The sequence below is a fragment of the Parasteatoda tepidariorum genome, chromosome 1, assembly GCF_982258835.1.
Source record: "Parasteatoda tepidariorum strain Cologne lab strain chromosome 1, Ptep-v5.0, whole genome shotgun sequence".
Taxonomy (NCBI): domain Eukaryota; kingdom Metazoa; phylum Arthropoda; class Arachnida; order Araneae; family Theridiidae; genus Parasteatoda; species Parasteatoda tepidariorum.
In genome coordinates this window covers 90,640,885-90,657,445 of record NC_141755.1, presented here as the reverse complement: position 1 = coordinate 90,657,445, position 16,561 = coordinate 90,640,885, and the positions used below count along the sequence as shown (strand labels likewise).

General features: G+C 32.3%; 1 protein-coding gene across 1 annotated transcript; it reads left to right on the top strand.

Annotated features, from left to right (window-relative positions):
• The first annotated feature begins 1,811 nt into the window (after positions 1 to 1,811).
• LOC107445762 (protein SPMIP1) lies at positions 1,812 to 10,067 on the top strand. The gene is made up of 3 exons (XM_016060237.4): positions 1,812 to 1,964; positions 7,878 to 8,154; positions 9,726 to 10,067. Exons 1-3 carry the CDS (start codon positions 1,893 to 1,895, stop codon positions 9,941 to 9,943), a joined length of 567 nt encoding a protein of 188 aa, XP_015915723.3. The 5' UTR covers positions 1,812 to 1,892; the 3' UTR covers positions 9,944 to 10,067.
• Positions 10,068 to 16,561: the final 6,494 nt, after the last annotated feature.

Sequence of the window (16,561 nt, the reverse complement as noted above, 5' to 3'; positions counted from 1 at the left end):
AATGCCAACTCTTCTCATCGTTGAGCAGATATTTGGGATTTCAAACCTCTAGGACAACTGCTTACCATCCACAAGCGAACGGACTGATTGAGCGTCAACACAGAACTATAAAAGCCAGCCTGAGATGCCATTTGCAACAAAATAAATCTTGGGTAGACGCTTTACCTTTTGTTCTTCTCGGATTACGTACGGCACTAAAAGAAGATATCGGATATTCTTCAGCTGAGCTTCTTTACGGAAGTCCTCTCTGTTTACCTGGAGAATTTGTTACTAAAATCCCTAATGTCACGCACTCAGACTTCGTGCATAGGCTACAAAGTATCATACGTAGCATGAAACCTTCTGCAACGACTACTCATGGCACTAAAGCCGTATTTGTTTCAAAACAACTTTCGAATTGCTCGCATGTATTCATCTACAATAATGCTGCCACTTCATCATTGCAACCAGTTTATCTTGGTCCTTACGTTGTCAAGCTCCGAACATCGAAATACTTTGATATTGAAATCAATGGAAAAGTCAAAAGAATTTCAATTGATAGGCTAAAGCCATGCTTTACTATACAGGACAATACCGAGCATTCGCCTGATACTCACAAACCAAGGGTTGACACAGATTCACACCCTCAGTGCGAACCCCAGGAACAAATCTCGTCCTCTAACAACCACAAGCAAACCACACGTAGTGGAAGAACCGTCAGGTTCCCACCTCATTTAGAGGATTATGTTTCTTAATCGTTTCCACTGGGAAGGGAGTGTGTAGCGTGCTCTATGTTCCCTCTTTAATTTAATTTCCAATCTCTTGTATATATATATTTGTTTCGTGGTGAGTGGCATCATGTTTTTGCTGCTGTTCCAAAAAAGTGTAAAATAAATTGTTTGTGTTATTTTCTTATTCCTGTCATCATTTATTTTACTTGCTAAAGATTGAAAAATATTGAAGGGAAAATTATTCAGCCTAAAACAGCTCCTTCAAAATAAAAAATATTTGTGGTGGTCCTGAAAGAGTGGATACCACTTCTGGAGAACGCACTAGGTCTGCTCAAGGGAAAGACTGATTGTGCAGCTTATAGAAATTTTTTAAAAAAATAATTAAGTATTAAAAAGCGCGCAATAAACTCCCGCTTTAATTTATGAGAGCTATAAGAAAGCTAACATCATTGATGCTATCTTTAAAATATTTAAGAGAAGGAAAAAAACAGAATCGTCTGCAAATAAGTTTATATTAATGGCACTAGCTCTAAACCAACGAGAAAATTTCATTTTTTAAACGAGACGATCTACATTAGATTTTTGAACTAATTTTAGGATCAAGGGTTAAAATTGCTTTTTTTCGCCAACTGTTCAAATTTCAGGAAGTTAGAATTTCAAATTTCAGGACGCAAACGATTCCTTAGTTCTAAGAATGATACGCTGACAAACTTTTCATTTTATTATTATAGATAATTCAGATTTTAATGTAGATAGGTGACTTTGACCTTCTTTCATCTGTTAGCGATGCTCTTATATTTTCAAATCAATGCAACCCAGCGTCCAACACCATCAGTGGTACACGATCCTAAGCACAACTTGCACGCCACAACTTCTATCCAATCATTTGCTAACTCCCTATAAAGGCGGATACAACTAACGCTGTGAAGATGTCATACTGTGGCCAAGTTAAATTGTTTCACTTAAAAGACATTTACTGTTGCAAATAATATCTTAAAAATTATATGAGCTATAAATCTTAGAGACTCTTAGTTGAGTCTTATAATGAAAAGTTCGCATGGTTATAATTACCTTTTCTTAAGTAAATAGAGCAGTAAAAGTTCGCTATAATAAATATTTTCAATCGCAAATTCTAAATTAAGTTATTCATTTATTTATGAGTTCTTGTTTTAAGAAAAGAAAATGGCGAGGGAAAAGATGTTTGATCCTAGTTTTCAAAAAGCTTTCACTGAAGCAATTCTGAAAGAAAATAAGGTACTATTCACTTATTATACTTTCAACAAAATGCAAATTGGTGTTATTTCAACAACAAAAGATTCTGTAATCATCGACATTTTAGATTAAGGTAACTTATCCGTTTTAGGAAGAGGCGTGAGAAACCTGTTACCACTGTGCTTATGATTTAAATACAGAAGAAGGTGTCCCTTTTATTGGCATTGTTACTTGAAGCATTTATTGTAAATGAAATCTTCAATTTCCCAATCATTTCTATCGGAGCCACGATGACTCAGGGAATAGTCCAATGAGGTGAACCGGGTACGAATCCGAGCGATGTCTGGTCGATGCGAATTCCGCATCTGGCTTGCAACGACCACAATGCTGACGTGAAATATCCTCAGTGGTAGGACGGATCATGGGTTAAAGTCTCCTTACCATCAGGCTAACCGTGGGAGGTTCTTATGGTTTTCCTCTGCATGTAACACAAATGCGGGTTAGTTCTATTAAAAAGTCCTCGAGTTCAAATTTCTCCCAATACTTGATCCAGGAGTTCCCTTGTCTTCTGGATTGGGTTCAAAATTACAAAGCTACGGAGTTGAACATTGTAGTCGTGAACCCCAAAAAATTAGGTCGGCTGTTCAACGACGGTTGTAAAATAAAATAAAAAATATTTCTATCGAACCGTGGTCGCTCAGGGGATAGAGCACTCGCCTCTCAATGAGGTGACGTGGGTTCGAATCCCAGCGATTGTTGGTCGCACCCGGGTTACATCGACCACTGGGCTGATGGAAAATATCCTCAGCGGTGAACAGATTATGGATTAGAGTGCCCTTGAAGTCAGGCTAACCGTGGTTTTCCTTTCTATGTCACGCAATATGCGAGTTAGTTTCATCTAATACTCATAAACGATGGCAAATTTCTTCCAATACTTGATAAAGGACCTCCTTTGTCTTCCGGATTGGGTTCAAAGTTCATAGTCGTAAACTCAAAATAGACTCGGTTGTTCAACGATGGTTATAAAATATTATTTTTATCACGATTTATTGTTATTCAGAAGCCTCAATTTTAAAGTCCTTTTCTCTGTTTTCTGCAAGAACGTTTAAAAAAAATTGCAAAAATGAGCAGAGCACCCTTTCATTACATTTTATCTAGGGTATTATTTACCTGTTACCACAATTATGCATTACTGGCGGCAATAATAGAATGACAAATTTTTTTGGCCCAAACACCGGATAAGTGATGTTTATCGTTAATTTTACTTACACGTGGCATTAAATGCCACTTTTTAAATTTTTCTAGTGATTCGTCGATTAGATTTGTTGTAAGAGCGTTGTACTTATTTACAATGGTTTTCAATATAGTTTCTTACAGACCTGCTAAGTCTATAGTTGAAATAATTAACTCAAAATCCGACTTAAAATCTATTAAAACCATCGCCGAATATAATAGAAAAGTATTAATAAGTAAAAGTAAAGGTTACTTTTAAGTTTCAAATATCATATACCTTTTATATAGTCGAGTTTTATACAGGGTGGTCCCGAATTCATGGTACAAACTTTAATGGTAGGTACAGGACATTGTAACAATGATTTATTGTACAGGAATGTATAGTCACAAGTGACGCGGTGAGGCGTAAACAGGAGAAATAGCGGCCGAAAGGAAAAACAAAGATTTTATTGAAAGCTTTGTTGACAAGTGTCATGTTTACAGTAAGTGTTCAAAATTGCGTCCACCAGAAGCGATACATGCTTGACAGCGTCGGTGGCGCGATTGGCGTACACGTTCAAAGATGCCTGGTATTTCACGCACACCTGCAGCAGCTACAGATATGCGAGCGACGAGATCCTCATCTGAGTCAACTGGAGACTCATAAACAAGATGCTTTAGATGTCCCCATAAAAAGTAATCGAGGCTCGATAAATCGGGAGATCGGGGTGGCCAAGGGATTGGTCCACCACGCCCAATCCATCGAGCACCAAACGTGGCATTCAGGTAATTCCGTGCATCAATGCTGAAGTGTGCTGGCGCCCCATCGTGCTGAAACCACATGCGGTTACGAATGGCGATCGGAACATCATGCAGCAGTTGTGGTAACACTTCTTTCAGAAAAATAAGATAGCTTCCGCCACTGAGTCGCGTGGGTAGTAAGTATGGGACAATCAAAAAGTCGTTCACAATACCAGCCCACGCATTAATACAGAAACGTTGTTGAAACGCATGTGGACGCGTTGCATGTGGATTATCGGTTGCCCACACATAGGAATTGTGCGCATCAAGAAAACCCTCGCGTGAAAATGTCGCTTCATCTGTAAATAGCACATCACCTACGAAATCCGGCTGCAACGCACATTGCTGCATCACCCTCAGGCAGAAGTTCACGCGGAGAGGATAATCTGCCGGATTCAGTGCTTGTACTTTCTGAACATGGAAGGGGTGTAAGCGATTTTCGTTTAACACTCTGCATACAGTCTGATGACTCACACCTACGTCACGCGCAACAGTTCTTGTGCTTGACTCGGGTCTGTCAGCCACAATGCTCAAGATGCTTTCTACCAGCCTTGGAGTGCGTACAGCTCTTAATCGATCAGCGTCATGTTTGTTGACGTCGAACGCACCTGTTTCACAAAGTTGACGATGTAACCGTTGAAAAATTCTATGATCCGGCATTCGTCGATCAGGATACTCCGCGCGATACATTCGTAACGCAGCTCTGCCGTTACCATTTGCACGGCCGTACATGTAATGCATGTCTGCTTTTTCTGCATACGTAAAGTCACCCATCGTCTTTGAATGACGCTTTTCCCTACTGCGATGCATCATTTTCAACGGCGGCTAGACATCTACTGCCCTCTACCGGCAATGATACCAACCGATCACTCCATTTCTCTTTCCTTTTATTTCCCCTGTTTACGCCTCACCGCGTCACTTGAGACTATACATTCCTATACAATAAATCATTGTTACAATGTCCTGTACCTACCATTAAAGTTTGTACCATGAATTCGGGACCACCCTGTATATGTCTATTGCTAGTAATGAAACCCTGCTAAAGAAAATTATACCGAAAACCAAACATAATTAAAATAAAATAAAAACTATAATCTGAATAAAACACTTTTTATATCAAAAGGAAACAGATTAAAAATAGAAATTTATGCTATCGAATATGGGTTCAGTGAGAAGAAAATATCGACTTACCTTATTGTGTTTCGGCGCACGTTGCCATGAATGAAACACTATCGCTCATTCTGGGGATAAACTTAGCGACATTCCGAGGGGCACCTCAAAGTATAATAGTCTTACCTTTTTTTTATAAGCGATTTGATATGATAGTATTTTATTTTAATTTATAGTTTATGTTATTACAGAAATCTTTTTTAAAAATATATGTATTTGATCAAAATATTAAAATAAACAGGATTTAAATATGTCACTCACACATGTATAAACATCTTATGACAAAACTCTATAGTGTATATTCATGGAATCTATTACAAATTAAAATGATACATTAAATTCCCTTGCTTATCTAAATTAACTTTAAAAATTGACTAAAGTGAGGCTTTGAACTTAATAAAAAAATTTATTTGATTTCCTATGTAACATCCCTAAAAATGCCTCCGTTGGGTAATAAAAATCGCATAAACGTTCCAACGTCGCACGCAACAATTTTTGAAATTTTTTCCATAGCGCAATGTATGTTGACTGTTTTTGTTTCGCATTACACGACAACTTTGCATTACTGTTTGAGCCATGCATGAAAAACCCATTAAGCTAATTTTAAAGATGGCTGTATGCATGCTTATAGCAATCTTCAACGTATTCGTAATAATTCTATGTAAAAAGTGGTCAAATTATTGCTCTAAAGTACGTGCTAATGCTTTAAATAATACTCTAAAGCACATAATTAATGCTCTAAATCACGTGCACATTACCTAGATAATCTGCAAATTAATTTATTTACTCCGGTTAAAAAGCAGAATCAAGAGTTTTCTACATTTAAATTAGGTAATGTTCACATATGTGGCTTCTGTATATTAGTTAAAGTTTCAATAGCTTGTTTCTCTCATTTTATCAACTAATTTATTGATTGCATTGATTACTGATTATTTAGATATTAAAAAATAAATAACATTAGGTTAATTTTCTTAAGGGCAATAATATTTCAAATCGTTTGATTATTTATATTATAATGTTTTTAAAGTGATTGATGGTTAATTCATTAGACCAGAGGTCGCCAAAGTGGTCTATATAGACCCCCAGGGGTCTATTTAACATAAGCAGGGGTCGATCTGAGCCAGGGGGTCGATCCGAACCGGAAGGGTCGATTGGTCGAAGGATTATCAGTATTTTTCAGATATGTGACAATTAGAAATAAAAGAAGACTTGGAAATATATACAGGTAATCTTCAAAAATTGAGCGACGATTTTAAACTGCGTTTTGTTGATTTGGAAAACATTGACATCCCTGATTGGATTATTGTGCCATTTTCTGCTCAAATTGAAAACGTGGACATCAACCTGCAAGATGAGCTTGCTGAATTATTATGGGGATTTGAAGCAAAGACGCTTTTTAAAAATTTAACAATAAGCAAAATTTGGACAAATATAAATATAATCCAAAAATATGTAAGACTTTACGAAATAGCTCAGCCATTTATGATAGCATTTCCAAGTTCCTATATGGTTGAAGCCGGTTTCAGTCACGTAAATTCAATCTTAACTAAGAACAGAAATAAATTAAATGTGGAGTTTCGAGGGGATTTAAGAATAAAATCGATCAATTTTGAACCCAATATAACGAACCTTGCAGAAAGAAAAAAAAACACCAGGCACACCCATGTCATTGATTAAGAAGCAATAAATCCGTAGTTACTTTACTTATTATTTCTACTTATTTATAATTACTTATTATTTCATAAATATTAAGGTATTTATATTTCAACATTAATATATTTTTCATAAAACTATTGTTACACTATGTACTATTACTTTACTAAATGTTCAATATCATAAAATAAATGTACAAACACAGTATCTAATAGAGTTTTATTTTAATTAACAGAAAATTACTTTTATGGGGGTCGATGGAGATTTCGAAAAATTATGTAGGGGTCGATGATCAAAAAAGTTTGGCAACCCCTGCATTAGACTAATGTTGATTGTTTGATTATAGTAACTTGATTTTTTCGATAGCGAAAAATAAAAAAGGAAAAAGTTGTGATCGCCTTTTTACGATCACTGGTTTCCTATTGGTTAAATGCTTTTTCTTTCTGGATTGACTCCATTAAACGCCATAACATTTCAAAACATGGGTTACAAAAACTGTTTCCTTTGATATTTATCATTGGATTGGTTTTCAAATCCTGCTTATGTACGTGTTTCAAGACGTCGCAAAATACTTTTCCTTCTTCAGTATTCATATTTATATTGAAATCACCGTCAAGCCAGTAATTATAGTTTAATTATAAAAAGAATATAAAAATACTTTAAATTATTATTATGTAAATACATTAAAATTGCCTGCTAGTGAAATTAAAAAGAAAAACAGCAGCGGTCGCTATAGCTACCCATGCAAAGACAACGCATGCGCACTGTTTACTATTACTCTTGAACACAGTTGAAAAGAGTGATGACGTCCAAATAAGTTGCGCACGCCATCAAACCCAAAACAAGACCCATTTTGCCAATGGGTAATAAATATCAGTTTTTATATAAGCGTATAGAAACGTTGCTGTTGTACTAGAAAAAAAATCTTATGTTTACTTTAACGAGTGTCTAATATATAATGTGGTAGATTATCTATGTATATTTTGCACATTGCATAGTTTAAAAATAAATAAAAGATTTAACACTTTAACGGATTACTCGAATTGATGTGCACGTTAGATAATCTGTAGAATAACTGATTTCTTGACTTTAGAGGTAAAATAATAAGTTACTTTATAGGTGCGAGTAAACTGGAATTTAGAACACGGATCACTCTTAAAGCGATGCGCTGAATCTTGTACCTGGGACGATATGCCCGATGATGATGATGATGATTATGAACCAGATTTACCTCCTCAAGAAGTCCCGGCTTTTGAAGATGAGCTTCAAGCCATCACTGATGCTCATCAATCAACAAAACCAAAGCCACCGAAAGAAGATGACGAAAAAGAGCAATTTCTGCCTCCTTCAGTAACTAAGCCAGTTGAAGTGGATGTCAAAAAATTACTTTATAAAGGTGATTTCAGACTTTTATTTTAATAAGAGTGCTATTTCTTCTTTAAAAAAAAAACCAAACCCAAAAAACAACCGACAAAAAAAAAAGAAGAAGAAAAATTCTTTCACCTTCATATTTGAAATGTTGTCTCTACCAGAGAGCATCACTTCATTTAACTGAAACCTATTTTTAGTAAACATCATTAACTTCAACAATAGTATGACGATTTCTTACGTTTCTCCTAAATGAATGAGTACCACATATCCATTAATTTTGCCTTTAAATATATAAATATTTTTTCAATTCAATTTATGTTAATTTTAAATAATTTTTTAGAAACACGTTTTTAATGAAATATTATTGGGAGTACAAATCAGTTCGGTCCGTTTTCAAAAGTTGGCTCTGCTGTTATGAATGTTATATAGTGACAGCTGGTTTCGGTGGTTTCAGAGAGGTTAAACATCTGCCAATAATATTAAGTTTATATCGAATTACAAAAACCCTGTTTTTTACTTAGTTGAATATATCAAATTTTGTGGTAACGAAGCACCATTTGCGGGAGGTTTTATGTTTTTGCTTTAATTGGAAGAAAAGTGCTGCTGAAGCGCATCGAATGCTTGTAGAAGTTTAGGGTGACAATGCTCTAACTGATAAATCATGTAGAGAATGGTTTCGACGTTTCTAGAATGGTGAATGAAGAATAGTGAATAGTGTTGTATACTATGAGCTGCTACAATCTGGTGATTCCATTACGGGAGATCAGTCTAGGCTACAATTGATTCGTTTGAGCCGGCATTTCGAAAGAAACGGCGGAATGCGAGTAAAGACATGACAAAGTTATTCTTCTGCATAATAACGGTCGGCCTGATGTCTCAAAAGTCGTAAAAAATTATTTGAAAACACTCAGGTGGGATATTTTACGGCAACCGCTGTATTCGCTGGACATTGCTCCTTCTGTTTACTGGCTGTTCCGGCGGATGCAGCACGATTTGGCAGGTTACCAGTTCACTTCTTTTGCAGAAATCGAAAATTGGCTCCTAACTTGAATCGCCTCAAAAGACAAGATATTTTTTCGCGATGGAATTCGAAAATTGCCTGAAAGGTGGGAAAAAGTAGTAGTGAGGGGATTCTACTGTGATTTTAATATAAATATGAATACTGAAGAAGATGAAGTATTTTTTGACGTTTTAAACGTATATAACCCGGATTTGAAAACCAATCCAACGACAAACATCAATTGAGACAGTTTTTGCAACCCATGATTTGAAATGTTGTGGCGTTTATCGGAGTCAAACCAGAAAAAAAAAGCATTTGACCATTAGGTAAAAATTAATCGTGATAAAGCGATCACAATTTTTTTTGTTATTTTTTCTTTACAATTATTTTTAAGTAATTGAAAAATTATCGCTATATTTCGATATTTATTGACAGTACATCGAGACATTAAAATTCATATTTATTAGTTAAAGGGGTCAATGTTTGTGTTGGCGAAGAATCGGAAAACTAGTCGACAACACATGGTCCCCATGACAGACAAGAGCAACATTTTTTAAACAAATAATATAACTCTTTTAATTTAAAACGTGCATTAGGTCTCAGCCAGGAAGAGGAAGGTAGATACCAATATCTGAAGAAAAGATACGAAAAGGATCCTAAAGACAAATTCTATTATCCTATTATTTCTTCTTGGGAATACGGCTGGACATACGGAGGAGATGAGCAACTGAAGCATCCGGAGCACGGCAGGAGACAAATCATTGAAGCCTCTTTCTTTCGAAGAAATGATCCTCAGCTGAAACCCAGGGACTGATTTCTTGTTCTTCTTTCGAATTGTTGGCTTTCTTCTGTTAAATTTATAGTAAATCTGCAGTTTTTAAATCAATTAATTAAACAATGCATTTTATTATTAAGATTATTTTTTACTACGTTTTCTGTCTATTAATTATGAAACAATTTTAAAAGCGATGAAATTTTTTTATGAGGTTATCGTAAATTTTATAGGTTTTATTTACATGTCAATTTTAGGAACAATGTTAGTCATTTGTAAAACAGATATTCCATTTACAACATACTGAAACCTATTAAAAACCCAGCTGAAAGAAACACGCATTTTTTAAACTAAATCTACAAACTCAAATATTTTAAAATTGCGAATGCGCAAGAATGCTCTATCTATACATAATTCGCGATCGCAACGCTCGAGTACGCCGTCTAGCGGGAGCCTGTAAATATTAGACATTAATTTATCACGTTTTCATTCAGTTCCACCAGAATCACTGTCAGAGTCGGTCGCCATTTTCTTTGCACGAAATAAGAAGCAAAATTTCCCTAAGGAAAAAGCCGAAAAACTTGAAAAAACTCTCCAGAACATTGTTAAATCTTTCAGAAACAGAACACGCCAAACATTTGAAGAAAATTCCTCAATAATTTTCAACTACTATTATCAACAAACTTGCAACTGATAACTTCCGATTTCGCTATGGCATACTGTTACAGATGTGTGTTTCAAGGTAAAATGCATTTCTTCTATCTTCAATTCATTACAAATTAAACTGAAGTCAACATTGCTTTCGTCATTTCAATAAATAAATGTGAATTCAGAACGTCAAGAACAGCAATTGTTATAGAATATTCTTCTTTGTTATAGAACGGTATATATTTCTGTATCTATATAATTCGGAAAACAACAATAAAGAATCATCCAAATTACTTGAAATAGTGTCATTTGTGCTGATGATTAATAAATTTTTTATCGTTTTGTTGGTAAGTATTTCTTAGTTTAGAAAGAATAGATAATTTCAACTAGAATTCAGCTGTTCTGTTTTTAAGCTACATATTCAAATTCACATCGAGATCTTACAATTATAAAATTTTGATGTGTGGTATGTTATCTAAAAGTAATAAAGGGATAATCTATGTACATATTATTTGAAAATAAAACTTTCAAACGAAGAGCATTTCGTTTGGAATTCTGCGGATTTATAAAGAAGGTAAGTGTCATGATTTTAATAATAAAAAATTAGCTTGTAAAATTTTTTTTTCTTATTTGATAATAGTTCTCTACAGAATGCTTTTTTACGTCTGATTAAGAACTATAAGAATGAAAAGAGAAACAATATGGAAGTCTTTTATTTCAATATGAGGAATTTTTAAAATCGTTTTTTTATCCTAAGAATTCTTTATTTTACTTTTTTTAGTTTATAACTTTTTTATAAAAATTGTTGTTAAAATAATTGTTTTGAAAAATTAAATGGTATAAAATTATGTGCCAATGTATACTTCTTGCATATTCTAATGTTTGAAGTAATATGTTTCGTTACTTACGTAATAACGTCACCGCAACTACAGATTTGGCGGTTTTTAAGTGCCACCAATCTACACCAACAAATCATAAAATAAAACACTTTATTTAAAATCAAAGTAGTTTATCGGATTTCGGTGGACAATGGGCAAAATATTTCGCTCCTGAAAAAATAAAATTGCATCTTGTTCTATTTTTGGCAATTCCCAAAGACGAATTTTCATTGCACTAAAAAATGGTAACAAAAATCGAAGAACAAATCATTTTGGAATTCTTCTGATTTGTAAAGCAGGTAAGAGTTAATTTTTATAAAATAAAAAATTTTACTTTTAAGTAATTTTTTTCTTATTTGATTTAAATGATAGTTCTCTATAGAATGGTTTTCTGCTTCCGATTATGAATCAAAAAAGAAAAAACATGAAAGTTGTTTATTTTAATGTAAAGAATTTTTAGAATTGGGTTTTTCATTTTTGCTTTGTATCGTAAGCATTCCTTATTTTACGTTTTTTAGTTTCTAAATAATGATTTTTATTGAAACTTGAAATTTTTTAATAAAAATTGTTGTCAAAAAACCTTTTTTACTAAATTAAATTTCATAAAATTATGAGGCTTATGTATACTTTTTGTTCATTTTAATTTTTGAACTAATATGATTCTTAAAACTATGGAATGTAAAGTTTAAATAGGCCTTTCATGTTATGTCATTAAATTTAGTAAAACTATTTTTCGGGCATTAGGTTTTAACTCTTATAAGAATATACATATTTTTTTTCTGTTTATGTGCAAATATTTTTCCGATGTGTTTTGGATGTTCCTTCTCTAAAAAAAAAGAGATACCATTTTGTTTTCGTTTGTATAAGAAAGGATATTAAACATTTTTCTTTTTTAAATTTAATTAGCCACGATAAAAAAGGAACGTTGCAATGCTACGTGCTACATTAAAGACGTCTCTAGAGTAAATGAATGACTGTTCATATCGAAATCGCAGGTATCCGTCTCATACAACAACGCCCCCTATAGTTCGTTGCGATCGCGAATAATAAACGCGGCTGTGTGTGTGTGTGTGTGTGTGTGTCTGTAATCACAATATATCGCCCCAGAAGCCTCGCCCGGGCACGAAACTCGGCCCATAATTGTGTTTTCACATAATGAAGAAGTATTTTTTTTCTTTTTCAAAAATTTTGATTAGTTATTTAGTTATCAGTCATTTTGTAAGTCTATGCTTTTCGTCTGCTTTTTCGTCTTCAAAGAGCCATATTCAATAAATTATTAAAAAATGCATATACTTTTCCCCACTCTTATAAATGTATGCTAATGCGAACCTCACAATTGAAATATTAATTTTCGACAACTTAAACCAATAATATACGAAGGAATTAATAATTTAATTGTAAAGTTCGCATTAGTTTACATTTATTAAAGTGGAGAAAAGTTTAACTTTCGTATTAAAAATGTGGCAACATATTCGATACGTAAATAGAACGCTTCGCTTTGATATATTTGTCGCTGTTCATAATTGTTATAATAAATTTTTCTTCTTCTTTCCACGCTCTATTTTTTTTTCTTAAGCGAAGACGATAATTTTTTATAGCGATATTGTAGTACTTTGTACAACTAAAAATTCTTTTCACAACACTTTAAAAATATTTACTTTATTTTCTTTATATATACAGAGAACAGTCGGCAAAGAATTCGATTAGGTTGAAAAACATTTCGCTAAAAAGGAACGAATTCCAAAAGAAAAAATAAACAACTTAAAGAATAAAAATGCTGATGCCAGCCAATTTTTTGAAAGTTAACTTAGAAATAACAAACCAAACTATGTTAACAAAATGACGTAGAAAGCGCAACTAGATCAAAATTATACAAGCATAACTAGATCAAATTATAATACCTGAGTGCTTGACGTAACAGATATAGAAATAGAATTTGATACCATAAAAAATTATATAGAAATAGAAATTGATACCATAAAAAAATTTATTCGTTTTCGTGTTCTTTTCATGTATTTAGCATTTTAGTTTTTTTTTCTTAAGCGTTGTAGCTATATAATTTCAAACATCCTCAAGAGCTTTAATACATTTGCAGCAGAACTGGATATGAAGACAAAATTGCTGGACAGGAACACTTTAATTGTCCACTAATCTTCAGATTTCCTGCTATGTTTTAAAAAACTTTATTTGTGAAAACCTTCAGCGTGGCGGACAGCTGGCCGCCTTAGGCGGCTAGTTTTTAATAAATCTGAACTCGTTGATTTGTTTATGAAATTTATTATTCTTCAAAACTATTGCATACATCTTTGAATAAATATTATTATTTTAAATTTTGATGAAAATAATTTTTGTAGGCGATGATAAAGCAAGTTAAAAAATGAAATTACTAAAATTGAAATTTTATTAGTTTCATATTTAAAATTATTTTAAATTTATAAGCAAATTACGTTTATATTTGTTTACATTAAATTAAAAATTATTTTTACTTATTAACACTCATACATACATATAGAGATATACATACATATACTATGTTAAGTAAATTTTTATTTTACATCGTTAGTTAGTTTACTCCAACAAAAGATATAATACTCGTATGTAAACTCTAAATTTTTTTTAGAATTTATTATTTTAAATAAAAACATAATTTTATTAAAATGAAGTCTTTTCCTTTCTCTGTGCATAAATAAGTATAGAAACAAGTATTACGATGATTTAAAATAAGTCTTTTTAAAATTTAACACTAACTTCTGTTACGTCATCACTTTCAAAAAAAGAAAATTCTCGTTATTTCAAAACTACTTTTTTACGATATTCTTCTTTAGAAATAGATATCACCGAAATTTGGAGAATGCCGACTATCTTCTGCGAATGCGAATGATCACATTCTCGCTTTGGTAAGCATTCAAAATATTTGCTACGTCTGATTAGTCATTGATATTTTAATCGATCAGTCATTGATATATTAATTGGATTTGTAAAGATCGATTATTTATAGGTAATTCGATCTTTACATATCCAATTAGAGTAGATTAGGAAAAACATCAATGTTGGACTTTTTCCGGGAAAATATATAACAGGCAGTGACACCTTAAAGAGAAAGTGTAGGAAATAACGGGCAACGGTACTTAATTATAAAACATCAGTGTATGGGAAACCTTTAGTCTTTTTTTTTTTAAAATAATAATAAGGAATAGAGAATATTGGTCATTTTCCCGGTATTCCCAATTCTGATTGATTATATCAAATCAAATCTAGCATATATTTCGGACATTTACTAAGGCGTCTATGTGATTGTTTATAATCCGCAGAAAAAATCGACAATCACCAGTTTTGATTTTTCGCAGTGACATATATATACACTCGTATAATCACAACGGAAAAGAAAAATTGCCAAGGAACAACGTAAAAGTTTAAATTAAATGGGTAAGTATACTAAAGACAAAAAATTTGATAACGAAAATTTAATGGCACGAGCTTTAGATTTTAATTGTTAAGTATTCCATTAGAGCTTCCACTTTGAACCTCTGATTCCAATATAACAAATGAAATTTTGTAGTTTATTACATTTTTTTTTTTTTTTTCATTCGAAGATAATTCAAATTCTCTTTAAGCAGCATGTGCCCCTAAATTCTTATCTTAGGTTGTCGTGACGCTTGTAACATTTTTCTTTAGATCTCATTTTACAATAAGTACATAAAATATTTTATTATATTCGATCACCCCCCAAGGCTGTATCCTTTTTGATATGTGATAAAATTTCAAATCGTTAGATGGCGCCACTATATAAGAAATGAGGTTGCAGAAAAATGTTTCTATATGAATGAATAAGAAACAAACATTGTGCAAGCATGCATTTAATTTAAGCAAAATTATTCTAGAAAATGCATCTTTTTTTTATTCATAAGGTAATAAATTTTAAGGTCACATGGGAGAGTTGTTATAGTTGAAATATGAAAGAAATATATCGTCTGAGCCTAAATTGCCCTTTGCTCGAATTGCCCACTACTAACCCGTTAGGAATTTTCAGTAAAGTTTCATAATACTTCAAAATAATAATTTAAAAATAAAACGATAAAATATAAAATTATTTTTAATTAAAATCCTTTTCGAACTCTCCTATATTTCATAATTAATAGTATGGATTAAAAAGAGCCCAATTTAAAAAACTTGAAAAAAACTAATGTTTTAAATTTAGAACTCGCCGTAACAGACAAATGAACTAACTTGGGAATTTTTGAGCGTGTATAAAATGTTACCTAGCAGGTACTTTGTGAAGATTTTTCAAATATTTGATGAAGTACTTACATTTTTTTGGGAAGATTCAAATCTTTTTAATAATAAGTAAACAACCGATGCCCATGAACATACTTTTCAAAAAAAATGTCCATTTTCGTAAGATCGACAATTTCATCTGCGGAAGAAAGGAAATAAAAAATAAAAACTTCTTACACAGTAAATTGTATATTTGATTTTTCTCTTTTAAATTTTTAAACATACTAATATTTTTAATAGCTAATTATTTTTTTTATCCCGGAATTATTCTATATTCTATTAAAAGCCTATTTTCTTATGCATGAAAAGTACTTACTTGATTCAACATGAATACCTATATATTACTGGTATAAGAGGTGTATACAAAATTATATTTCTTATATATAAAACTTTTCAACACACTTTTAGTTCCTTCAACTTTATTTTGGTCGCATTCCATTAAGCAAAAAATAAGATGATGAAACAATACCTTTATTTGACAGGATAGCGATACCAGACGCGTAAATAGGTACAAATACTTAATTGCACTTTTTAGGAATAAAACTTTTAGAATTTCTATAATTATATTATTTACTATTAATATTATTTACTAAAGTTTGATTTTATTCATTTCAGCGTAAAATGATACATCACAAATAATAATTCACTTGGTCTATAAAGCAAGAATTTAGTTTCTGAATCTACAATACACAGGTATATCTTTCCTTATTTTAAAGCTCATATCGCGAAAAATTCCACTTGTGATTGAAAAAGAATATATAAATAGCACATTTGAAATCAATTCACGAAACATTATAAAAAATAACAGGCATGTCAAGCAATATTTCATGACTCAACTTTCACAGGCGCGTGTAATCTT